A 26,513-nucleotide genomic window follows, 5' to 3' on the forward strand; every position below is an offset into this window, starting at 1 on the left:
ATTGACAGAAATAAAGAAAATTATATTCATATGGGGGGGGGGGAAAGAATTAAAAGAAATGGACAACTTGGGGAATAGCAAAAATGTCTACTATTTTATCACAGCCCACCTGCTTCAAGATTATGTCTAGTCGAAAGTGTTGAAAAATGCATCAAGTAAAACTCAAATTTTCTGGGGGAAGATGCTCTCTGACCAACTCTCCTTCAATTGGAACATAAATATAGTGGGGGCATTACATTTATTTTTGGTGGGGTCTGAGCTGAAACACTTCGAGAACTACTGCTTTAAATCTTTAGTGTAGAAAGAGATTGTGGTTTACTGTCTTCATTTTTCACATCTAAGGATTTAGATGCACCTATCCCAGAGTCAGCATGCAGATGTAGGTTATAATAGTTTTCCAACTGTTTGCAGAAGGTGGGAAAATACCTGGTTATGACAGTGAAGCCAGCCATACAGGTGACTCCTTCTCTCCAGAGAGTGAGCTTCTAACCACTCAGGTAAGACATCATAACTTTTTTGTGACAAAAATCCAAATTACATATGTAATATAATGTCTTGCAAAGTGAAAGAAATGATTGCCACTTAATCACAATTTATTTGCTTCAAAGCTCATTTTATTATTTTAATTATATTTGGCTTTATAAGCTTGTCAATTTATGAAGTGGTTGTATAATAAAATATGGGATGTGTCAAATAACTCAACTGCAAAGTTCATCAATGCTTTTTTTGTCAAACTTAAAGGACAAAAGTTGACTGAATGCTTGCAACATTTTTGACTGGCCCTAAATACTGAATTGAAAAGACTGCATTGCCCAATGATTCCAAACAGTAGTGATTTTAATTTTTTTGCTTCAAAAGCACTAATGACTGAAAGATGTTGAGAAAAGAAATGACCACTATGGAGCAAAACAAGTTTTAACCATCTAGCTGCTATTTACTTTTTTTTTTTAATTGGTTGTACTCGTAACTTCCATTTCTGTCCTGTAAAAATATTGTTTGGTTAGCTTGGTTTTACTCTGGTCTGATGCATACAGATCTTTAATGAATGCATTCTGCTTTTTTTTTTCTGACCAATTTTTATCCTGCAGTCCATCCTGACCTGAAGACATTAGCATTCTCACTGGCTGCCCTCTGGTGCCTCACTCAAGTGGCTGTTGAGTGCCAGCAGGCTATCTGGAGATTATTGCAGCTGAGCCATATGCTGGCCTCTCTATACATATACACTTCCATTAAGATTCTGACTATAGCGATCTGGAGAACACTAGCTGATTTTTTTTCCCTTCCGTAACCCGGGGCACTGGGATTAACTGTAATGCACCTCCTGCTGCAGCAGCTAACTCAGGGCAGCTGGTGGGGGGAGGGATTGAACCCAGGACTTGTCTGATCTGTATGGATTAGAGTTATTGGGTGCAGTTCTCTACTCTTACACTTTCTTTCTATCTTGCGCATCCTTTGGTAAACAAACATCAAAAATTACTTTTCAATTTCATTGTGTTTGGAGAACTTCTTAATAGATATTGTTATCGTTACATATTAGACTCTACCAGAATTTGGTGAAGTGCAGCATATGTCCTAAGCATTTATATGCCTTTTGTTATGTTTTCAATTGTTCTATGCATATACCTTTGCCTATGATATAGTCATGTGTATTTTTAAGATTATAATCCCCGGTACTCCTTATACATACAAATATAAGCTATGTAAATGCACAAAGTGTGGTGAATAAGGTTGGTGAGCTACAAGCACAATTAGCCATGTGGCAATATAATGTTGTGGCAATAATGGAAATGTGGCTTAAAAACATTGAGGACTGGGCACTTAATATTCAAGGTTAAGGTATTCAGAAAAGATAGGGAAGGAAAAAAGGGAGGTGGGGTGGCAGTGCTGATTAAGGAAGACATAGTGTTGGAAAGGGAGGATGTTCTTGAAGGGACAAGGACAGAATCCATTTGGTTAGAGTTGAGGAGCAAAAAAGGAATGATCACGCTATTGGGGATATTCTACAGGCCTCCAAAGAGTGAGGTAGAGGAGCAAATCTGCAGGGAAATCGCAGTGATATGCAAGAGCTATTGAGTGGTGATATTGGAGGACTTTAATTACCCAAATATCGAATGGGATAATGCTAGGGTGGAGGGGGAGGAATTTCTGAAATGTGTTCAGGAGAATTTCCTTGACCAGTATGTTCTTGGCCCAACTGGGAAGGAGGCATTGCTGGATCTGGTGCTGGGGAATGAGGTGGGCCAGGTCGACCAAGTGTCTGTAGGAGAACACTTGGGTACGAGTGATCATCGTATCATAAGATTTAGATTAGCAATGGAGAGGAGCATGGAACTTCTAAACTGGAATAGGGCTAACTTCAATGGGATGCGAAGGGATCTAGCCAGGGTAAAATGGAACCAAAGACTGACCGGAAAAACTGTAACGGAACAATGGTTGACCTTTTTAAGGAGGAGATGTTCCAAGTACAGGCTAGGTTCATTCCAACAAGAGGGAAGGGTAAGGGAACCAAAGCAAGGGCTCCTTGGATGACGAGGTAGATAGAGAAGATGATAAACAAAAAAAGAGGGTGTATGATGCATGTCGGATGAATTCTTCAGGGGAGAACCAGACCAAATACAATAAGTTGAGAGGGGAAGTGAACATGAAAATAAGATTGGCAAAGAGAGAATATGAGGGTAGAATGGCGTTTAACATAAGGCAACCCAAAAATCTTCTACCGGCATGTAAGCGGGTAGTACGAGGCGGGGTGGGGCCTATTAGTGACAAAGAAGGTTATGTATGCTTAGAGGCACAGGGCAAGGCTAGAATACTCAATGAGTACTTTGTATCGATGTTTACTAAGGAGGTGGATGTTGACAAAATATCAGTAGAACTGGAAAAGGTAGAAACAATGGAAGGGGTGAAAATTGATAGACAGGATGTACAGGAAACTTTGTGCTATCCGGCACCGACGGGACCTGATATACCTATCAATTCAGTTCATGAAAAGCGACGAGTTAAGTTAGTAACTATAGGTTTTTATTGGCTAATTAACAGAGCCCACCCTCGTGGGTGATCGGATCCAACAAGGAGGAATACCAGCCAGTCGACCACCTTTATACCTGGGCAAGCAGGCGGAGCCATGGGCGGAGTCAGCTGTGGTCAGCCTAGGTATAACAGCGTGGCAAGAGGTAACCTTGTGTAGTGATACACTATGGTTATCACTGTTTACACTGTTGTAACGATATAAACAGTGATAACCATAGTGTAACGATAGTGAACGATAAAAGTGGTTTACCACATTCACCCCTTGTTTAAATTTGAGTCCGGCGGGGTGAAGTGTACTACCAGTTCGGGTATGTCAGTCTATCCGGAGGCCTCGTAAGCCTTTCTGATCGGCGCGGCGGCGGAGGTGTAGTATTCGAAGTTAAGGCTGGTGTCTGCGTGGTCGGCGAAGGCTCATGGGGTTCCGGCATGCCGTCTACTGGGGCTGGATTTGGGGGAGTGGTGGGGGGTAACGGTGGTGTCTCAGGGGTGCCCGAGGGTGCGAGGTCTCGTAAGGAGACTGTGTCCTCCCGCCCGTCTGGGTATGCCACATAGGCATACTGGGGGTTGGCGTGCAGGAGGTCCACCCTCTCGACCAGGGGGTCCGTTTTATGGGCCCTCGCGTGCTTCCGCAGCAAGACGGGCCCCGGAGAAGTCAGCCATGTTGGTAGCGAGGTTCCCGTAGTCGACTTCCTGGGGAAAACAAACATTCGTTCATGGTGGGTGGCGTTAATGGCAGTGCAAAGCAGTGACCGGATGGAATGCAGCGCTGCCGGGAGGACTTCCTGCCAGCGAGAGGTTGGGAGGCCCTTAGACTTTAAGGCTAAGAGAACGGCCTTCCAGACTGTCGCGTTCTCTCTTTCCACCTGGCCGTTCCCTCGGGGGTTGTAGCTGGTGGTCCTGCTTGCAGCAATACCTCTCGCTAGTAGGAACTGGCGAAGTTCCTCGCTCATGAAGGGGGAGCCCCGGTCGCTATGTATATAGTTCGGGAACCCGAACAAGGCGAAGAGGTCGTTCAGGCATTTGATGACCGTGGTACTGGTCATGTCTGGGCAGGGGGAGGCAAAGGGGAAACGGGAGTACTCGTCAATAATGTTGAGGAAGTACACATTGCGGTCAGAGGACGGAAGGGGCCCCTTAAAATCGATGCTCAAGCGCTCGAAGGGGTGGGTGGCCTTGATCAGGCTTGCTCTGTCCGGCCTATAGAAATGCGGTTTGCATTCGGCACAGGTTTGGCAGTTCCTGGTCATGGTCCTGACCTCCTCGATGGAGTAGGGCAGGTTGCGGGCCTTAATGAAGTGGTCAAGTCTGGTGACCCCGGGGTGGCAGAGGTCGTTGTGGAGGGTCTGCAGTCTATCAATTTGCGCGTTGGCGCATGTACTTCGTGATAGAGCATCTGGGGGTTCATTCAGTTTACCAGGCCGGTACAAGATATCGTAATCGTAGGTGGAGAGCTCAATTCTCCACCTCAAGATCTTGTCGTTCTTGATTTTACCCCTCAGCTTGTTATTAAACATAAAAGCGACCGAACGCTGGTCGGTGAGGAGGGTAAATCGTTTGCCTGCCAGGTAAGTCCTCCAGCGTCGTACTGCCTCCACGATCGCCTGGGCCTCCTCCTCGACAGAAGAGTGTCGGATCTCAGGGCCCTGGAGGGTCCTTGAGAAGAAGGCCACAGGTCTCCCCGCCTGGTTAAGGGTTGCAGCTAGGGCGAAGTCGGATGCATCGCTCTCTACTTGGAAAGGGATAGACTCCTCCACCGCGTGCATTGTGGCCTTAGCAATGTCTCCCTTTATGAGGGAGAAGGCTGCGCATGCTTCTGCTGTCGGGGAAGGAGGTGGACTTCATGAGGGGTCTGGCTTTGTCCGCATAATTGGGCACCCATTGGGCATAGTAAGCGAAGAGCCCCAGGGTTCTCTTCAGCGCCTTTGGACAGTGGGGGAGGGGAAGCTCCATGAGGGGGCGCATTCTTTCGGGGTCGGGGCCGATGACTCCGTTCTCTACTACGCAGCCGAGGATGGCAAGGCGCGAGGTGTTAAACACACATTTCTCCTTATTGTAGGTGAGGTTCGGCCGTTGGGCCGTACGGAGGAATTTCTCCAGATTAACATCATGGTCCTGCCGGTCGCGGCCGCAGATGGTGACGTTATCTAGATAAGGGAACGTGGCATGCAGCCCGTTCTGGTCAACCATCCGGTCCATCTCCCTTTGGAAGACCGAAACCCCGTTGGCGACGCCGAAGGGAACCCTAAGGAAGTGGTAGAGGCGGCCATTCGCCTCGAAGGCGGTATACTGGCGGTCCTCAGGGCGGATAGGGAGTTGGTGATAGGCCGACTTAAGGTCGATGGTAGAGAATACCCGGTACTGTGCAATCTGATTGACCATATCAGATATGCGGGGAAGGGGGTATGCGTCCAGCTGGGTGTACCGGTTTATGGTTTGGCTGTCGTCGATGACCAGGCGGCGTTTATCGCCGGTCTTAACGACTACGACCTGGGCACGCCAGGGGCTGTTGCTCCCCTCGATGATGCCCTCCTTCAGGAGTCGCTGCACCTCGGAGCTAATAAAAGCTCTGTCCCCGGCGCTGTACCGCCTGCTCTTGGTAGCGATGGGTTTACAGTCGCGGGTGAGGTTAGCGAACAGGGAGGGGGGGCGGGACTTTGAGGGTGGAGAGGCCACAGGTGGTACGCGGTGGGCGGTTTAGGAATTGCTGGTTGTAGACTGAAGGGGGGGAGGGATCCACCGTATGCCAAGGTGACACTTTGGAGGTGGCATTGGAAATCCAGCCCTAGTAGGACGGCAGCGCAGAGCTGGGGCAGGACGAGAAGTTTAAAATTTTTATACTCCGTGCCCCTAACCGACAGGGTCACAACACAGTAGCCGCTGATGTCTGTTGAATGGGACCTCGACGCCATCGAGATCCGGTTGCGCGTTGGCCGGACAGTGAGGGAGTAGCGGCTCACCGTGTCTGGATGGATGAAACTCTCCGTGCTTCCGCTGTCGAACAGGCAGGTCGTGGCGTGGCCGTTTACTTTGATGTCCATCATGGACTTGGACAGGTGATGCGGGCGAGCTTGGTCAAGTGTGACGGAGGCTAGTGTATGGCTGAGCGAGCTGCTGTAGTCTGCGGGTGAGGCGGTGGTCGGGTCTGGAGACAAGGTGGCGGTCGAGTGTGGTGAACAAAATGGCGGAGAAGATGGCCGCCCCCACAACTCACATGAGGCACTGCCGGCGTCGGTGGCCTTGATCAAAGATGGCCACCCCCACGACTCACACGAGGTGATGCTGGCATCTGTGGCTTTCCCCCTGCAGGCCTTCGCGAAGTGGCCTTTCTTGTGGCAGTCGGAGCAGGTCGCGTTTCTTGCAGGGCAGCGCGCCCTCGGGTGTTTCGCCTGGCCACAGAAGCAGCCGGCGGCCCAATCGCGGGGCTCCGATGTCACAGCCGGTACCGGGGGTGGCGGTCCCGATCGGTTCCGGGACACCGACGCTGTGGTAGGCCCCAGGGGCGGCGGTGCGAGGGGTATTGTGGCCGGAGTCGGGCCCGAGTCCCAGGGTCGCGCAGCACAGTACCTGGAGTACGCCTCGAGGTCCCGATGGGCCACTTCCAAGGAGCGAGCGAGGATAGCAGCTGTTTTCAGGTCGAGGTCCTTTTGATTCCAGCAGTCTTTGCCGTGAGTAGTCTGACCGAAGGCCTTTCACGAAGGCATCGCGGATATTTCCATCGGTATGTTCTGCAGCTGTTACGGCTTTAAAGTCACAGTCCCTGCCGAGTATTTGCAGCGCCCGTAAGAAATCATCAACCGACTCTCCTGGCTGTTGCGAGCGGGATCTTAGGAGGTGCCTGGCGTACATTGAGTTTACAGGGCTCCGGTACTGCTCTTTTAGCAGGTTGAGGGCGTCCTCATATGTAGCAATGTCCCGGATGAGTGCAAATACTTTAGGGCTCACCTGGGCGGTCAGAACTCTTAGTTTGGATACCGGAGGCACGCCGGATTCTCCCAGGTAGGCTTCGAAGCAGCTCAGCCAGTGTTCGAAGTCGAGGGCTGAATTCACAGCCTGTGGGTTTAGATCCAGATACAGCGGTCGGAGGGCTCGCAGCCAGGCCGGCTGCTGGGGCTGTTGTAGCTGGCCGTTTGGCTGGGGCTGTTCGTTTGGCTGGTCGTTTGGCTGCTCCGGTACAGACATTTCAAAATTTAGCCAATAAAATTGATATACCTATCAATTCAGTTCATGAAAAGCGACGAGTTAAGTTAGTAACTATAGGCTTTTATTGGCTAAATAACAGAGCCCACCCTCGTGGGTGATCGGATCCAACAAGGAGGAATACCAGCCAGTCGACCACCTTTATACCTGGGCAAGCAGGTGGAGCCATGGGCGGAGTCAGCTGTGGTCAGCCCAGGTATAACAGCGTGGCAAGAGGTAACCTTGTGTAGTGATACACTGGTTATCACTGTTTACACTGTTGTAACGATAGTGAACGATAAAAGTGGTTTACCACAGGACCGAGCTGCTGCCATTCCCTCAAAACTGCCGGACACTCCAGAGCTAATGTTGAAACATACGGAGATTTTCATCTCCGTATGAATCAACAAACCCTGTTGTCTCTAAACAGTCGGCAAGCGTCTCTAGCTGAAGCTGTTGCTTAGCTACAGATCTTGCAGAGCTTGACTGTTCAAAAAAAGCAAAGAAAAGAAACGAAAAGAATAAAAAACGGCTCCTGATTTTTGCCGGTGGCTCCAGCTTGCCGGACAACACACAGTTTCCTGTACCAGAAAGGCTGGGTATGCTTGTGGATAAGTCGCCTGGTCCAGATGGCTTGCATCCCAGGTTGCTAAAGGAATTGGGGGAGGAGATAGCAGAAGGGCTTGCCATAATTTTCCAATCTTCCCTAGATGCAGGAGAGGTGCCTGAGGATTGGAAAGTGGTAAATGTGACACCATTGTTCAAGAAAGGGTGTAAGGACAATCCTAGTAACTATAGGCCAGATAGTTTAACATCAGTGGTGGGTAAAGTTTTAGAAACAATAATCAAGGAAAAAATTAACGGGCACTTGGAGAGGCTTAAGTTAATTAAGGAGAGCCAACACGGATTTGTAAAAGGCAGATCGTGTTTGACTAATCTGATTTGAGTTTTTTGACGAAGTAACAGGGAGGATTGATGAGAGGAGTGTGATGGATGTTGTCTACATGGATTCTCAGAAGGCGTTTGACAAAGTACCACACTGAAGGCTGATTAACAAAATTGAGGCTCATGGAATAAGTGGGTCAGTGACAGCTTGGATAAGGAATTGGCTGAAGGACAGAAAACAGCGAGTTGTGGTAAATGGCTGTTTTTCAGACTGGAGGATGGTAGATAGTGGTGTTCCCCAAGGGTCAGTGCTGGGGCCACTGCTTTTTTTGATGTATATAAATGACCTGGATGTTGGAATACAGAGTAGAATTTCTAAATTTGCCGATGACCCCTAACTTGGGAGTGTGGTAAACAGTGATGATGATACCCATCGACTGCAACAGGACATAGAAAGGCTAGCAGAATGGGCAGACAAGTGGCAGATGGAATTTAATACAGAGAAGTGTGAAGTGATGCATTTTGGCAGAAGGAACAGGGAGAGGCAATATACACTTAATGGCACAGTTTTAAAGAGTGTGCAGGGACAGAGGGACCTGGGAGTTAATGTGCATAACTCCCTGAAGGTGGTGGGACATATTGAGAGAGTGGTTAGCAAAGCATATGGGATCTTGGGCTTCATAAATAGAGGTATTGAGTACAAAAGTAGAGAAGTTATGCTGAAACTTTATAAAGCGCTGGTTAGGCCACAACTGGAGTATTGCACCCAGTTCTGGTCACAACACTTTGGGAAGGATGTGAAGGCCCTTGAGAGGGTGCAGAGGAGATTTACCAGAATGGTTCTGGGGATGGGGGATCTTAGCTACAAGGACAGGTTGAAGAAGCTGGATTTATTTTCATTAGAGCAAAGGAGGTTGAGGGGTGATTATGACGGGTTTGGATAGACAGGGAAAGGCTGTTCCCATTAGTTGATGATACAAGAACTAGGGGACACAGGTTTACGGTTTTGGGCAAGAGATACAGGGGGGATGTGAGGGAAAACTTTTTTACGCAGCGAGTGGTGAGGACCTGGCACTTGCTGCCGACGGAAGTGGTGGAAGCGGAGAGACACGGTGTTTTCAAGGGGAGACTGGATAGGCACGTGAGGGAAATAAACTTGCAGGGCTACGGGGGTAGAGCGGGGGAATGGGACTGACTGGATTGCTCTACAGAGACCTGGCACGGACTCGATGGGCCGAATGGCCTCCTTCTGTGCCATTGTGACTCTAGTCACTAATATAAGTCCAATCTGGAATTCAGGAGAACTTCTTCACCAGCTAGAATGTGGAACTCGCTACCACAAGGAGCAGTTGAGGTGAATAGCATAGATGCATTTAATGGGAAACTGGATAAACACAGGATGGAGAAAGAAATAGAAGGCAATGTTGATGGGGTGAGATGAAGGGTGGGAGGAGGCTTGTGTGGATCATAAACACCGGCATGGACCTGTTTGGCCAAATGGCCTGTTTCTGTGCTGTAAATACTATGTAATACTACTATGTATACAATGCTGGTTTTCCTTTCCTGTTGCTCATTAATAACTTGTTTTGGATGTGCGCTTGGCTGATGTCTGTATTATCACAGAAATATTCCTTGTGGAACACCCCAGAAGACCTTGTAGCTAAAGGCATCATGGTGTAGCATTAAACCATACTGATGAGAGGATCCTAGGTTGAATCACATTCTATGCATTGTCAGCTAATCTCAATTGGGAGTGGTGGTTAAGATGCTGTAATTGGCCTTTTTACCTGGGCTAGAGAGGGATTCCTGCTCCAGATAACAATCCAGTGCCACTGGTAGAAAATGTACCACGGACTTCAGATGAGGACCGGATCAGGCTTGATTGTAATGACCTTCGCGTTCAAATATTTTGTGACACCTGCCTAGGCTCACCTATTAAGAATGGCCAATTGGGCGAGGTGCCACAGAACTGTACTGGCTAACACCCAGCCAATAGCTGATGCCTTCAGGAGGGCAGGATAGAAAATAAGTACAAGAGCCAGTGTGTGAACAGCACTAACAATTGAACTGTTTTAATACAGTTCCTGGGATCGTTTTTGTTGGATTGGATTTGTTTTTGATTTAGATTGTGGCCTCCACAATAGTTAAGCTAGTGTAAATCATGGGGTTTTAAACAGAAGTCCCTGGGTTCTAGTGGGTCCACAAAGGGAACTTGAGTTCCCGAAATTATCAGATTTCTGTCTGTCCAGCAGCAGATTTGATTTCAGATTTTTTGACTTACTAGGCCCTTTGTTTCTGTACGTTTTTAATAATATTTCTGCAATGCTTGCACTGATTGCCCTCTGGGTAACTGAAGGAGTAAGTTTTTCATCTATTACATTCTCAGGACAGAGCTTCACATGGAAATGCATATTGGGAATTTGGGTGTTGATATTTGATGGGGGAATCTCTGGAAGTATGTCTATAGTTGCAGGTGGTCCTTTACACTCTACAGGAAACTTTGGTTTATCTGGAGGTTGTATGTCTGGAATACTCGATCTAACGGCAAAACTCAGGAGCCATTTTCTGTAAGTTTTTTTAGATCTCTTTTTTTTTCCCAGTCAGGCACTGCAAGGTCTGTAGCTATAGCAACAGCTTCAGCTACAGACGCTTGCAGCTGCAGCCGACTCTTTAGAAGCTGTTGCTAAGCAACAGTGTTTGTTGTCAGATACGGAGATGAAAACCTCCGTATGCTTCAACATTAACTTTGTATGTCCGGCAGTTTTGATAGATCGGCAACACGTCGGTGCCGGATATCACAAAGTTTCCTGTACTTTGGATACCACTGGTATAAGTTAATATCACATTTAAATATTGAAACGTGTTGTCAAAATAATCTCAATTGAATACCACTACTTCATGCAAAAATACAAGACTAGAGATTAGGGGCATATTTTACCATATAACAGATCTGTGGAATCGACCGGGATCAAAAACCGTGTTCTCCCATTTTTTTTTTTTAATTTCTAGTTAAGAACAGAACTGAAGGCTTGCATAGACAGCTGAAATCAGATGATTAAATACTGCATGGAACATGATGGTTCCTGTACCATTTGGACCAGCGAATGTCGCCTGTGGAATGTAACTGGTCAGAGTTGAATAATGTAGGCTGTAATGTTAAATCGATGTCCAAGTGTTATTGCTCAATTACCTTTGGGAGTGAGGACGAAATTTCCCAACTTGGGAAATTTTATCTGTAGCTATTCACCTCCCTCGTGACATTAAGTTGGATCAAGCCCATGATGGTGCAATTTGTATGTGGTCAGTTGGAATGAGTGAGCTTGATGGAGTAAATAGCGTTATCTAGTAGCATACTTTTGTGTTCTCATTTAGTATTTCGGGAAAATAATTGATTTTTAGGTGAAAATTGTTTTTGTTTTTTAATGTCTGTCATCGCTGTGGTAATAGGGTTAAAAATTCTACTCTATAGAAACTTTGAGACTGTAAAGACCGGTTAAGAAGCAAGTGTCTTTTGCCATCATAATCGAATAGCAGTCACATTGTTCAAAATGTTTTAATTCAGTTAAAATCACGAGAGCTGCATTTAGTATACCGTAAAAAAACGAATTCCATTTTAACTGGAAAAACTTTGTTTCACCTCCAAAGCAAAGGTATGCAATACAGAATAACATAAAGAAGCTTGAGCATGAAATGGCAGTGCTCGAGGCAGCCTTGGATCAACACGGAAGCCAGGACACTGAACACTCGCTCTCAACAAACCATCAGGAAGACTGTCCAGCATTGCTTGAACGCCGAGAGAAAACAGACAGTTCATTGATCGAAAAGGGTAAAGTTCTTAAACTGTAAATAAAACTGTAAAACTCCACAGTGGCAGATGGTGAGAGTTTTATTAGGCTGTTTTTGTGCAAATACTTTCCCTGACATTTACAAAAGTTGAATATTAACAAATGAAAATGGCTTGTGAATTTTAATTAGGTGAACCAGCAAAACACATTCTTACAAAAGCAGAATGCAGCAGATGCTGCAAATCTGAAATTAAAAACCGAAAATGCTGGAACTGCTCAGCAGGTCGGGCAGCATCTGTTGGTAGAGAAACTGAGTTAACGTTTCAGGTCGTTGACCTTTCATCAGAACTGGAAAAAGTTAGAAGTGTAACAGATTTTAAGCAAGGGCAGGGAAAGGGGGGAGGGGAGGAAAGAACAAAAGGGAAGGTCTGCGATCGGGTGGAAGGCAGGAGAGATTAAAAGACAAGAGGTATGATCGTACAAAGCAAAAGGAGATGGTACTAGGACAAGTAAAGAAACAAAAGATGAGTCTAGATGAGGTGTAAATGGGAATGGCAGAATCCTCAACAACTGCCATGTGAAAAAAATAGGGGCAGAGGTTATGGTCTGAAATTGTTGAACTTGATGTTGAGTCCAGAAGGCTGTAAAGTGCCTAATCGAAAGATGAGGTGCTGTTCCTTGAGCTTCGTTGGAACCGTGCAAGAGGCCCTCTCTGTCCTCGGCCTCTTGCACTGTTCCAACGAAGCTTAACATAAGCTCGAAGAACAGCACCTCATCTTTACTTCTCCTATTACCATCTCCTTTTGCTTTGTACTATCATACCTTTTGTTATTTAATCACTCCTGCCTTCCAGCCTATCACAGACCTTCCCTTTTTGTTCTTTCCTCCCCACCACCACCACCCCCCTTTTCCCTGCCCCTGCACTTGCTTAGAATTTGTTACATCTCTAACTTTTTCCTGTTCTGACGAAAGGTCAACGACCTGAAACGTTAACTGTTTCTCACTCCACAGATGCTGCTTCAACCTGCTGAGTATTTCCAGCATTTTCTGTTTTTAAAACATATTCTTACATGCTTTATAAGTGAAAATCACCTGGGGTGGTAGAAAAAATTTTCAGGAACAATTTTGAAATCGCTGTTTGCTTATATGGTAAGGGGAGTTTGTGTGACATGAATATATCGTTTATTTATCATATAACGTAGAGCAATTGGCGTCCAATTTGAAAACTTAACTTTCCAAGATCAATTTGAAGCCAAGGGAGTTGTGCGTGCATGTTATTATATTTTGCATGATCTGCTGAATTTACAGTCTTATTTTTTGAACAGTTTCATTATTGCTTCAAGATATGAGCAGTCATGTGCACGATGGTAGAAGAAATTGAGCAGAATACAATGAAGCATCATTTGTTATGCTTAGGAACCAGTTAAATTGAAATCTTTCTCCACAAAATACAATTTAAACCTGTAATTAAAAATGGTTTAGTCATAGTACTCTTTAGATAAGCTGAAACTTCTCGCTGTCAATTTCCATTCATTCTCATAAGAACTATAGCTGACTCTGCAAAACTGAAACCCCGAATGGAAATAGCCAGTTTAAAAATTAAATTATTTGGGACTTCATCTCATTTAATACTTAAGGTTCTAATATTCTAATTTTAAAGCTCAGTATTTTATTTTTATATGGAATTCTTGGAAAGATTTAATGTGCATGCACACATATTTGGAATGAATGCAGGGGAACCTCTTTGATATCAGCTTTGACATTAAATCCCTCTTTAACAGAGGTTCACTGGAGTACAAATTTTCAGAGCAGTATTGGTAGAAGTTGGGATCAAGTCACTTGCACTCTTAATTGAGGATGCTGTATATACAACGAAGCAGGAGGAAATTACCTGTCTTTGCCCCCGCTCCCCAAAAATCACCTTTTTACTGCAGCTGACCTATGCCAAAGTTGGCCTTGCAATGTTTGATGTTACTGTGTAGTGAAGAAAGCGGGTCCATTAAGTAATGGATGCATTTTTTGCAGTTTATCCTATCTTTCCTTCAGTTCAGAAGCAGGTCTGTTCTCTCAAACTGCCACTAACATACCTGGTATCAGTTTTGTTCTGTTCTAAATTTACTGCAGAGGCAAACAGATGTTTGGGAGCTGATGACCATGATACTTAATGTATTCACATTTTAATAGTTTCAAATGAATTCCATCTGGAATCAGTGAAATAATTACATGTAGATAATAGTACTCTTACCTTGTGATACCACATGTGGTTTTTGACTTGACCATTACCATTGCCATCAAGTGGGTAACCACAAGGTATGGAGTCCAAAAGCATCCCAGTGTTTTTGTCAGAAACACATGATTGATTAGCTTGGGATCTTGCAATTGTGTACAAAATGCTATTCCAAGAACAATTTCAAGCTCTTAACTACAAAGGGGTTTACAAATAACAACTGAAAATGCTGGAAACGCTAAGCAGGCCATGGAGAGAGAAACAGAGTTAACGTTTCAGGTCTGTGACCCTTCACCTGACGAGTGTTCCCAGCATTTTCGGTTATTTCAGATTTCGAGCATCTGCAGTATTTTGCTATTGTTTACAAATGACTGTTTTTATGTGTTGCGTGTTATGTTTAATTCAAGACTATTGCTACAAGACAGCAGATGTAGTATAGTCTTGAGTTGGTGAAATCTGTAACATGGCATCTGATACAACAAATGTAACCGTGCGTGTATGCATGAACAGTTGGGCAGCTCCCTTTTGAAGAGCAATTGAATTAATGTTTCTTCCTTTTCCGAATTGTTTTTAATCATGCAAGATCATTAAAGTCAAAGAAATTTTCCATCAGCTATTTCTACGTCAGATATATTATAGATGTGGTGGATTTTAAAGTAAATTATTAATCTTGTGGCCATCTATCTGCCCCATTGGTATTCTCTAGATAGACCACATCAAATGGTGTGTTTTCATCCAGTGCTTTGGCATAGTCATGCAGCTTTCGAAAAGGTGACCAACGATTTTGTTATTGCCCATGACTTTTTAAAATTCAGACCCTAAATATTTCACTGGCATAAATAAGAAAAATTCGGCAATCTGTCAAAATCACTATTTTTATTCAAATTGTGCTTCTGAATTTACTTCTAGCATCTACCACTTTTCTTCCCCCCCACCCCCTCTTGAATTCTGAATTACTTCATTAACTTTGAAGCTAGTGCATGATTTCCATTAAATCGTTTTGTTTGTTCTGCATTGCAAGAGACTTCTTTACTGCTGTAACATTACCACTTTCTGCAAATTGTTGGCTTACTACTACATTAAAATAGCATTTAACATAAAAATGTGTTTTTTAAAAATAAGATACGCACTTTCCTATGCGGACCCAGACCCTCTTATTCCCTGATTTTATCCCTTGTTGGTTTTCCCATGCCTCCTGGAACATTCGCATCAAGGACAATGGATAATCTTAACTGGAAAATGTTGAGGAGTAAAGGCACTTAACCTAGTGGTGGGAGCTGTGAATTAAAGAACAAATCCATAAATAATACACCGGTAGCAGGGAATCACCAGGTTCATTTTTATCAGTCAGATAAACCTTCATAATCCACTTGCAGCATTTATATCAGTTTTTGTAAACTCATTGTTTAAGAAGCAAATATGAAATTCCAGCATTATCTAAAACTGTATGGATACCGACACGGACTGGTTGGGCTGAAAGGCCTGCTTCCATGTTGTAACTTCCATGTTCTAACTTCCATGTATAGTTATAAGTATGTAATTACAAACCCCTTGTTCTTTATGTTAACAGTTACTGCTGCATTTGACCTGGCGGATACTGAGCATTTGCAAAGCAGATCAAAATCAAAATGTCTTCCAGCAACTGAGGCCATAAGACCTCAACTACAGCTAAATACAAGCATAACTTTTACACAAGGGGACAAAGAGGAGACTGAATGGTAAGGTTCCACCTTCCAAAATCCAAATGGTTTCTAAAGTATTTGTTTAAATTTGCATACATTCCTGACTAAAGGAATAATGTGTAGGTGTTGAATGACACAAATGTCTTTCCTTTTTCTTCTCCTTTCCTCCACACCACCCCCACCCGCACCCCCAAACAGGCTGCATACCCTAAACTGTCAGAGGCCAATGAAAGAAAGAAAGACTTGCATTTATATAGTGCCTTTCACAACCACCGGATGTCCCAAAGCGCTTTACAACCAATGAAGTACTTTTTGAAGTGTAGTCGGTGTTGTAATGTAGGCAACGCAGCAGCCAATTTGCGCATAGCAAGTTCCCACAAACAGCATTCTGATAACCAGATAATCTCTCTTGATGTTGATTTGAGAGGTGAATATTGGCTAGGACACTGGGGTAACGCCCCTGCTCTTTTTTGAAGTAGTGCCATAGAATCTTTTAAGTCCACCTTAGAGAGCAGACGGGGCCTCGGTTTAACGTCTCATCCAAAAGATGCCACCTCCGACGGCACAGGAGTGTCAGCCTAGATTTTTTTTTCGTGCTCAAGTTTCTGGAGTGGGACTTGAACCCACAACCTTCTGACTGAGACGAACGTGCTACCAACTGAGCCACAGTTGACACTATGCAGTTGTGAGCAATGAACAGTTACAGCTGCCTCTGTGGCTTTGTCAATACTGTCGTAAATTATTTACGTAATGTCTTTTACTTGTACCTTAAAACTAATTTGCTTGAAGGGTATCCATTTCTGAATTTAGCTTGGCTTCAATGGGGTCATAATGGAGCAAACCACAAGCAGTGAAGGAGTTCTTCATAGTTGGTGCTGATTTTTATTATGTTATTTTTATGATGAAGTCGTATATTTGAATAGCAATAACGGACAAAGGCCTAGAAATTGGGTTGGGGCGCCAAAGTGGCGCAAAAGTCGCCTGAGCGCAGGAATTAGCGCAGCGATCGGAGTAATACCGATCGCCAGAAATTCAGTTTCAGTGCCGCTCGAGGGACACGGGGCGAGGCTCGAGGCGCTCCACGTCCCTCTTAGGGCGTTGAAACTGATTATCGCAGTGCAGCATGCCGCAGCGCCACACACTGCGGCACGGCACGCTGCGGTACTGCAGGCCTTCCTCCCACTGTTAAGGGGGAGGTGCCTGCAACAGCGCGATCCCCGCTCGCGAATGCCGGCAAATGAGCCCGGCACCAAGGAGAAGTGCCGGGCTCTCGGGAAACAGCCGGCAATGCCACGGGGGGTGGGGTGGGGGGGGGGGGGCGGCGGCGGTGCTGGCAGGCGGCCGCCCCGCACCTCCACCTTAACTTGCGCCGCTGCCGGCACAGTAAGGCCCCGTGAACCGGGCGCGGGTAGCGAACGGCGCAACTGCGCCGTTCGCTACCAAATATCACGAATGGGGTGCTGCGCACACCGATGACGTCATCGGTCGCAGCGCAAATGCCTAACACCACCATTAGCGCCCCTACTGAATATCGCGGGAGACGCAGCCAGTGGCGCTACAGCCACTGACTGCCTCTTTAGGCGCTAACAGGTGGCGCTACTCACCCAATTTCTCCCCCAATATGTTTTCCTTGCTGAATGCTGACCAGTCTGACATTTATTGTTGTCCTGCAATTATCCGACCTTGTCCTAATTTGACAAGGTGGTATATACTTGCTCCCTAATAAATGAACTACAAAGAAGTATGCAGCCAGTAGAGGTTGGCTACTATTTATGACCCACATTTGATTAAAAATTGTTGAAACTAATAATTGTAATTGGCTGCTCCACAGGATAACTAGTAGAGTGAAACAGAAAATTGGAAATGCTGCAAATCTGGTATAAAAACAAAAATGCACAGCAAGTTGGTCAGCATCTGAACAGAAGTTTAATATTTTAGGTAGTGCTTAACCAAATGATACTTCCATTGTCTATTAGTTTTCCCCAAGTATGATTTGAGCCATGGTTCGAGTCTTCTCCTAAAGTACTGTTTCTGGCAGCGTTATCTCTGCCATGCAGTTTGTCATGGCATTGGAAATGTTCCTGTGCTAAGTATTGCCAAAAAAAATGTTCTGCACTGCTTTTGAGGTTACAAAACAAAAGCTTACTTGGAGTATTTTATTATGTTCATGTGTTCCAAGTATCATGAGAATGAGAATAAACAGAATATCTACCTTGTGTTAATGTCTGCACAAACTTGTAGATTCCAATTTATTGTAACATTTTTAACTGTTCGTCACTTTTTTCCCTTTTTTTTTGTCAGCCCAAAACCTCTTGTGGATTTGGAAATTAGACGAATACCAGAGAGATTTCAAGCAGTGAATGGCTTACTGAACCAATTCCAATCTAAAGCAGGTTCTCGAGGAGAAATGACTGATTCTCCAAGTGCAGCACAAAAGGACAAGGAGATAAAGGAGCAAATAAACTCGGAGAGTGAAGGTATTTCTCACACAAAAGGACAGCACACAGAATGAAAACATCCACAAGGGTTTACTTTAAAGTCGGGGGAAAAAAATCAAAATATGTCCTATATGCACTAAAAGCACCATAGTAATTTAACACAATAATTGATGCAATCTGTAAAGATCTACCTGGGAGTGGAGCAAAATAACATGGCACAGTCTGCATGCTTTTAAGTATTATTATCTAACCTAACCCCTCCGATTCGTAAGTGCTTTTGTGCTGCAGAGTCCCAGCTAGCCTGCACTTTTAGATCTTTAAGGTTTTGCCACTAGGATCTGCAGAAATTTGGTATTCTCTCTTTGTATGTGAAGGTTGAATAAATGAAGAAAAATGATAGATTATGTATGTTCTTCCTCTTTCATTCAAAGTTCAGCCTCCACAATCAAAACTCTCGCTTCATCCTACTGGTTGATTATTCTACTCTGGCACTTTTTGAAGATGCCTTTATATATTGTGTCCTTTTTGGGGTCTCCATGCTACCTTTTACCTTGTGAATCACTTACAGTGGCACCAACTGCTGCAAAACATGGCTTGCAATATAACTGGGACAGTATTACAGCGCAGTGATCAGAAGCTGGTATTGCAGAATTTCTTCAGGAAACGATTCAGAAATATAAATGTACTGTTACAGTGGTTCGCAAACTTTGTAATGGCACCCCACCCCCGTATCTCTTACAGATGCTGGCGTCTCTGGGGGCAGGGGCAGGGAGAGTTCTAACCATGAGGACCTAATAATCTATTTGGTACACGTTAGTGCTGCTGCAGCTGGGGCAAATCTGTGCTTTCTCTTCCCTAGGACATTTTTTTTATTCGTTCCTAGGATGTGGGCATCGCTGGCAAGGTCAGCATTTATTGCCCATCCCTAATTCCCCTTGAGAAGGTGATGGTGAGCCGCCGCCTTGAACCGTTGCCGTCCATGTGCTGAAAGTACTCCCATAGTGCTGTTGGGGAGGGAGTTCCAGGATTTTGACCCAGTGACAATGAAGGAACCGCGATATATATCCAAGTCCGAATGGTGTGTAACATGGAGGGGAACTTGCAGGTGATGGTGTTCCCATGCATCTGCTGCCCTTGTCCTTCTAGGAAAAAGAGGGGTAGAGCTATAGTAATAGGGGATTCAATTGTAAGGGGAATAGATAGGCGTTTCTGCGGCTGCAAACGAGACTCCAGGATGGTGTGTTGCCTCCCTGGTGCAAGGGTCAAGGATGTCTCCGAGCGGCTGCAGAACATCTTGGAAGGGGAGGGTGAACAGCCAGTTGTCGTGGTGCATATAGGCACCAACGATATAGGTAAAAAGCGGGATGAGGTCCTAAAAGCGGAATATAGGGAGTTAGGAGATAAATTTAAAAAACAGGACCTCAAAGGTAGTAATCTCAGGATTGCTACCAGTGCCACGTGCTAGTCAGAGTAGAAACAGAAGGATACTTCAGATGAATACATGGCTGGAGGAATGGTGCCAGGGGGAGGGATTCAAGTTCCTGGGACATTGGAACCGGTTCTGGGGGAGGTGGGACCAGTTCAAACCGGACGGTTTGCACCTGGGTAGGGCTGGAACCGATGTCCTAGGGGGAGTGTTTGCTAGTGCTGTGGGGGAGGGTTTAAACTAAAATGGCAGGGGGTTGGGAACCTGAGCAGGGAGACAGAAGAAAGGGAAACGAGGATAAAAGCAAAAGATAGGAAGGAGAAAAACAAAAGTGGCTGTCAGAGAAATCAACGGTTTAAATCAAACATGGCCACAGTAAATAATAATTCTAATAGGTCTAAGAGCGTTAAAAAAACAAGCCTGAAGGCTTTGTGTCTTAATGCGAGGAGCATTTGTAATAAGGTGGATGAATTGGCTGTGCAAATAGAAGTAAACAAATACGATTTGGTTGGGATTACGGAAACGTGGCTCAAGGAAGGCCAGGCCAGGACTGGGAACTCAACATCCAGGGGTATTTGATATTCAGGAAAGATAGGCAAAAAGGAAAGGGAGGTGGGGTAGCATTACTGGTTAAAGAAGGGATTAACACAATTGTAATGAAGGATATTAGCTCTGATGAGGTGGAACCTGTATGGGTAGAATTGAGAAATACTAAGGGGAAAAAAACGTTAGTGGGAGTGGCTTATAGACCTCCAAACAGTAAGGCTGAGGTTGGGGATGGCATTAAAAGGGAAATTAAAGAAGCGTGCAATAAGGGCACAGCAGTCATCATGGGTGACTTTAATCTACATATAGATTGGGCCAACCAAATTAGTAACAATACTGTGGAGGAGGAATTCCTGGAGTGTTTACGGGATGGTTTCCTGGACCAATATGTCGAGGAACCAACCAGAGATCAGGCCATCTTAGACTGGGTATTATGTAACGAGAAAGGATTAATTAGCAATCTTGTTGTACGAGGCCCCTTGGGTCGGAGCGATCATAATATGATCGAATTCTTCATTAAGATGGAGAATGAAGTAGTTGACTCGGAGACTAGGGTCCTTAATTTAAATAAAGGAAACTACGATGGTCTGAGGAGCGAGTTGGGTAGGATTGATTGGGGAATGGCACTCAAAGGGGTGACGGTGGATAGGCAATGGCAAACATTCAAAGACCGAATGGATGAACTACAGAATTTGTTCATCCCAGTTTGGCATAAAAATAAAACAAAAAAGGTGACCCAACCGTGGCTAACAAGGGAAATTAGGGATAGCATAAGGTCCAAGGAGAGGGCGTATAAATTGGCCAGAAAAAGCAATAATCCTGAGGATTGGGAGCAGTTTAGGATTCAACAAAGGAGGACAAAGGGATTAATTAAGAAAGGGAAAATAGAATATGAGAGTAAGCTTTCAGGGAACATAAAAACTGACTGTAAAAGCTTTTATAGATATGTGAAGAGAAAAAGATTGGTGAAGTCAAGCGTAGGTCCCTTACAGTCAGAATCGGGGGAATTTATAATTGGGAACAAAGAAATGGCAGACCAACTAAATACATATTTTGGTTCTGTCTTCACAAAGGAGGACACAAATAACCTCCCAGAGATGCCGGGGAACATAGGGTCTGATGAAAGGGTGGAACTGAAAGAAATCAGTATTTGTAGGGAAATGGCATTAGGAAAATTGATGGGACTGAAGGCCGATAAATCCCCAGGGCCTGATAATCTACATCCCAGGGTACTTAAGTGGCCCTAGAAATAGTAGATGCATTGCTGGTCATCTTCCAGAACTCGATAGACTCTGGAACAGTACCCATGGATTGGAGGGTAGCTAATGTTACTCCACTATTCAAAAAAGGTGGTAGAGAAAAAGCAGGGAATTATAGACCAGTAAGCCTGACATCGGTAGTGGGGAAAATGCTAGAGTCCATTATAAAAGATGTAATAGCAGAGCACTTGGAAAGCAGTGACTGGATCGGACAAAATCAACATGGATTTACAAAAGGTAAATCATGCTTGACTAATCTACTGGGATTTTTTGAGGATGTAACTGGTAAAATAGATAAGGGAGAACCAGTTGATGTGGTGTATTTGGATTTTCAGAAGGCTTTCGATAAGGTCCCGCATAAGAGATTAGCGTGCAAAATTAAGGCACATGGGATTGGGGGCAAGGTATTGACTTGGATAGAGAACTGGTTGGCGGACAGAAAGCAAAGAGTTGGAATAAACGGGTCGTTTTCCGAGTGGCAGGCAGTGACTAGTGGGGTACCGCAAGGATCGGTCCTAGGACCCCAGCTGTTCACAATATATATTAATGATCTGGACGAGGGAATTGGATGTAATATCTCCAAATTTGCAGACGACACAAAGTTGGGTGGGAGGGTATGCTGTGAGGAGGATGTCGTGAAACTCCAGTATGATTTGGACAGGTTGGGTGATTGGGCAGAAACATGGCAAATGCACTATAATGTGGATAAATGTGAGGTTATCCACTTTGGTGGCAAAAACAGGAAGGCAGATTATTATTTGAATGGCAATAGATTGGGAGAAGGGGAAGTGCAAAGAGACCTGGGTGTTCTTGTGCACCAGTCGCTGAAGGTAAGCATGCAGGTGCAGCAGGCGGTTAAGAAGGCAAATGGTATGTTGGCCTTCGTAGCAAGAGGGTTCGAGTACAAGAACAAGGATGTCTTGCTGCAGTTGTACAGGGCCTTGGTGAGACCACACCTTGAGTATTGTGTGCAGTTTTGGTCGCCTTACCTGAGGAAGGACGTTCTTGCCATGGAAGGAGTGCAGCGAAGATTCACCAGGCTGATACCTGGGATAGCAGGAATGACGTATGAGGAGAGATTGTGTCGATTGGGCTTATACTCACTGGAGTTTAGAAGATTGAGAGGGGATCTCATCGAAACCTATAAAATTCTGTCAGGCCTGGACAGACTAGATGCAGGAAGGATGTTTCTGATGGCTGGGGAGTCCAGAACCAGGGGTCATAGTCTAAGGATAAGGGGTAAGCCATTTAGGACTGAAATGAGGAGGAATTTCTTCACCCAGAGAGTGGTGAACCTGTGGAATTCTCTGCCACAGAGGGCGGTGGAGGCCAGTTCATTAAGTATATTCAAGAAAGAGTTGGATATATTTCTTAAGGCTAAAGGGATATGGGGAGAAGGCAGGGACAGGGACAGGCTTGGAAGCTAAGCAGAGCCAGGCCTGGTTAGTACCTGGAGGGGTGACCACCAGGGAAGACCAGGTGCAGAAGGTCATGGAAGGAGCCCCGAGGAGGGGCGGTTGGTGAGCAGGCCCGGGCATTGGGCTGAAGAGTGTTGGACAGGAGGGATGGTGGAAATGGAATGGCGGCGCGCACAGACGCAGCGGCTTTGCTTCTCCCAGGACGGTGCTATTTACGTTAATGTTATTTGTACTGGACTCCTGGGAGCTTGCAAGATCACATTTCGTTGTTCATGTGCTTGTGCATTGTACAATGACAAAGTTGAATTATTATTATTATTAATAATCTCATTGAATGCCGGAGCAGGCTCGAAGGGCCGAATGGCCTACTCCTGCTCCTATCTTCTATGTTTCTATGGTAGAGGCCACAGGTTTGGGAGGTGCTGCCGAAGAAGCCTTGGCGAGTTGCTGCAGAGCATCTTGTAGATGGTACACACTGCAGCCACGGTATGCCGGTGGTGGAGGGAGTGAATGTTTAAGATGGTAGATGGGATGCCAATCAAGCGGGCTGCTTTGTTCTGGATGGTGTCGAGCTTCTTGAGTGTTGTTGGAGCTGCACTCATCCAGGCAAGTGGAGAGTATTCCATCACCTTCCTCACTTGTGCCTTATAAACGGTGGAAATACTTTGAGGAGTCAGGAGCTGAGACACTCGCCGTAGAATACCCAGCCTGTGACCTGCTCTTGGTGGCAACATTAATTATGTGGTGGGTCCAGTTAAGTTTCTGGTCAGTGGTGACCCCCAGGATGTTGATGGTGGGGATTCGGCGATGGTATTGCTGTTGAATGTCAAAGGGCGGTGGTTGGACTCTGACTTGTTGGAGATGGTCACTGCCTGGCACTTGTGTGGCACGAATGTTACTGTGTCTACAGTGTTCTAACAATCCCACCAAATACTCACCATGGAAGGTAGCCAGAAAGTGAAAATGCACCAGTTTATGGCTTGATTGCAAATTAAACCTGACCAGCTGAAGATTTGTTGGATCCCTACTCTTGCAGATGAATTCCGCTCTTCCTTGAATTTTTCAACTTTGCTGTACTGCATCTAAGTTGGGGTTAAATCTTTATATAAAATGGAGGGGCATTTTTTTTTTCATTTATTCCATAACTTGACCTGAATAGTGTTCTTCAAAAAGGGAAAGTTTTCAAACTAGCAGTACAAAAAGGGTAATGGAGTGTGAAATCAATCTTTTTAAACGCTCCTTGAATGTTGTAAGAACTCCATACTTATTGCTAAAATGAAGGTTACATTCAATGGCTTGTGGCGGAGCCACCAAAGGACTCGGATTGTTTGACATAATTCCTTTAACAGCATGTTAGCCACAACCGGTGTCTGTATCTTTGTGCTGTTTAACTGAGCAGAGCACGGTCACTTTAACAGTGCGGTCAAAACGTGATGACGTCCTGCTGTTCATCACGTGATCCCTCACTGGCGGGAAGAACGTCATGACGTCAGCGAGGGAACAGCCCCAGCCGTCCTCGTGGAGCCTCTGAAGAGAGCAGACCGGTATTCGACGTTGTCCTGCAGTTTCTTGTTAAAACCTGTTTGTTTCATTAAAGTTCGTTTGATTGATTGCCTGAGCAGAACTCAGTCTTTTCGTTAGGATCTCCCGTTCCTACAGACTTAAAATTTATCTTTTTATAAACAACAAAACGACACTTGGGACATCACTTCAGTCATTGCCTAGTCTTGACTTCTCTAATGTACCCTTTTAGGAGCTCTGACAACTAAATCATATGGGCAATGATTGCTAATTCTTGTGCAAAAATGCCCAGCTTCTACAACTTCTAGTATTTTACAACATTGTTAATCAATGTGTTTATTCTTCAAGGAAATGTTGATGCTGGTGGTGAGGAGCTGCTGAGAGACGTTACATGGACGCAGAAATTAGAAAGTGCAGGAAAGAGAGGCTGCGTTTTGGCGCCAGCAAGATGTCCTTCCATTTTGTCTCCCGTGGGGGGCTGCCGGCCGGCACAGGGTGTAGCTGGCAGCCCAAACATGTCGCAGCCCCAACACGAGAAAAGCAACGGAAAGGCAACGTCCTCCGTGACGCAGAACAAATCTTCTCTTGCTTTGTCTCCCGTTTTCAACAAAAGCTCAAACTCCACCAAGAGCGCAGTTGTGACAATTCAAAGAAAAATGTCCTTTGTGGTTTCGGGGCTGAACAAACAAGAAATTGTAAGTTTAAATCAGTCAATTTTTAATATTTTCCCAAAGCAAATGAGCATTTAATCCTCTGCAAATTTAAACATCTAGTACCATTAACAATGTCTCCTGGGTAAAAGTGAACAGTTATAAAGAATTAACTCTTTTTTCTGCCTTTCTGTTGACTCTCCAGTTAATTTTCTTTAAGCGTTGTCTGGTCAAATCTCTTGAGTATTGACAATGAGGAATTACCGAAGCTGACCATGGGAGGGAGCTGAATTAACAGTTATGATCATTAACCCAGAGGGAGTTCAGCTTTCATGTTAATTCAGCTCCTTCATACTGTTGAGCTCAGCAACTCCTCCAAGCCAGTTTCCCCCAATGTCATCTGCACTCAATTGTTAAAGATATTCCACAAAAAAACCTGCAGAATGTCAGAAGCGAGCAGGATGTTTATGGTGATGGCAGCTATTTAAATGACCTATTAACTTGCCTGAATTTTGAGGTATTTAGCAACAAAATATGCTGCTTAGCTTTACAATGTGAAGTTCATTGGAAGAACATGCTGAGGTTCTGGGGAAATGTGCATATTTTGAGACACTGAGTTGACTTGCTGAAAATACATGACATGAATAAATCTGAAATGGAGCCCGACACCTAAGAAAATTACTGTAAAATTAAAGCTGACAAATGCTGCAATATTAAAACCAGAGTACTACTTTATGCCTTTTATACAATGGTATCTGATTATTGATTTTCTGCAGCTGTATTATGCAGAGTATTTGTGTAATCTACAGACGTAAGTTTCTTATAATGGAGGCAAGTTCATTGTAATCAAGCCTATTCCAGAGATTTGACTGTTGCCAAATCCAGTCCTGGTTTTTGGGCTGCTACTATCTTGCACCTTGCCATCCACAATGATATCTAGTTATTAAAAGATGATAATTGTTACAGCATAATGACCATTTTGTGTCAAATAGTGGATATCTGAGAATGAGTTAAACGCTTAATTTCCATCAAGAGTTTAGAGGATGTTGTATAGTGTAGGAAGCAAAGTTTGAGCACATCTGCTTGATCGAATTACTGTGCATCCTTAATCTCACTTTTGGTATTTTTTTTATATACATAATGTATTTATTTCACCGCTGATGTGCAGTGGGGCCCACTTAGTTGTCTATACTAAGGTTGAACTGTTCTATGGTCAAATAGTCAAAATTATGTAAAATTCAAGCTTGCCACACACAAGCCCTTTAAGGAGCTAGTAAAAACAGAAATTGCACAGTTAAGCAGGGGAGGAAAAGAAACAGGAGGGGATGGAATTCAGCGTGTTTTTAAAAAAATTGTGTTTGAAACATACTATTGGAAGAGCCCGCCACTTTAACTTGCCCACAATATATCCTGACACTAGGCATAAAAATGGTAGAAATATGTAATTCATCTTGGAGCAACCTATTGCGTCAA

The 26,513-nt window shown here is 44.6% G+C and overlaps 1 protein-coding gene across 1 annotated transcript in view; it reads left to right on the plus strand.

Moving 5' to 3' along the window:
* The window catches only part of LOC147101178 (breast cancer type 1 susceptibility protein homolog), a 91,108-nt gene that overhangs the window by 39,857 nt on the left and 24,738 nt on the right, over window positions 1-26,513 (plus strand). The window contains exons 11-15 of the mRNA XM_085966398.1: window positions 412-497; window positions 11,734-11,914; window positions 15,671-15,818; window positions 18,084-18,259; window positions 24,739-25,085. Coding sequence (XP_085822524.1) covers window positions 412-497; window positions 11,734-11,914; window positions 15,671-15,818; window positions 18,084-18,259; window positions 24,739-25,085 — 938 coding nt within the window. The remainder of the gene's footprint in view (window positions 1-411; window positions 498-11,733; window positions 11,915-15,670; window positions 15,819-18,083; window positions 18,260-24,738; window positions 25,086-26,513) is intronic.

This window comes from Somniosus microcephalus, chromosome 24, assembly GCF_052327205.1.
Source record: "Somniosus microcephalus isolate GS21.2 chromosome 24, FLI_Smic_1.0, whole genome shotgun sequence".
Classification (NCBI taxonomy): Eukaryota; Metazoa; Chordata; class Chondrichthyes; order Squaliformes; family Somniosidae; genus Somniosus; species Somniosus microcephalus.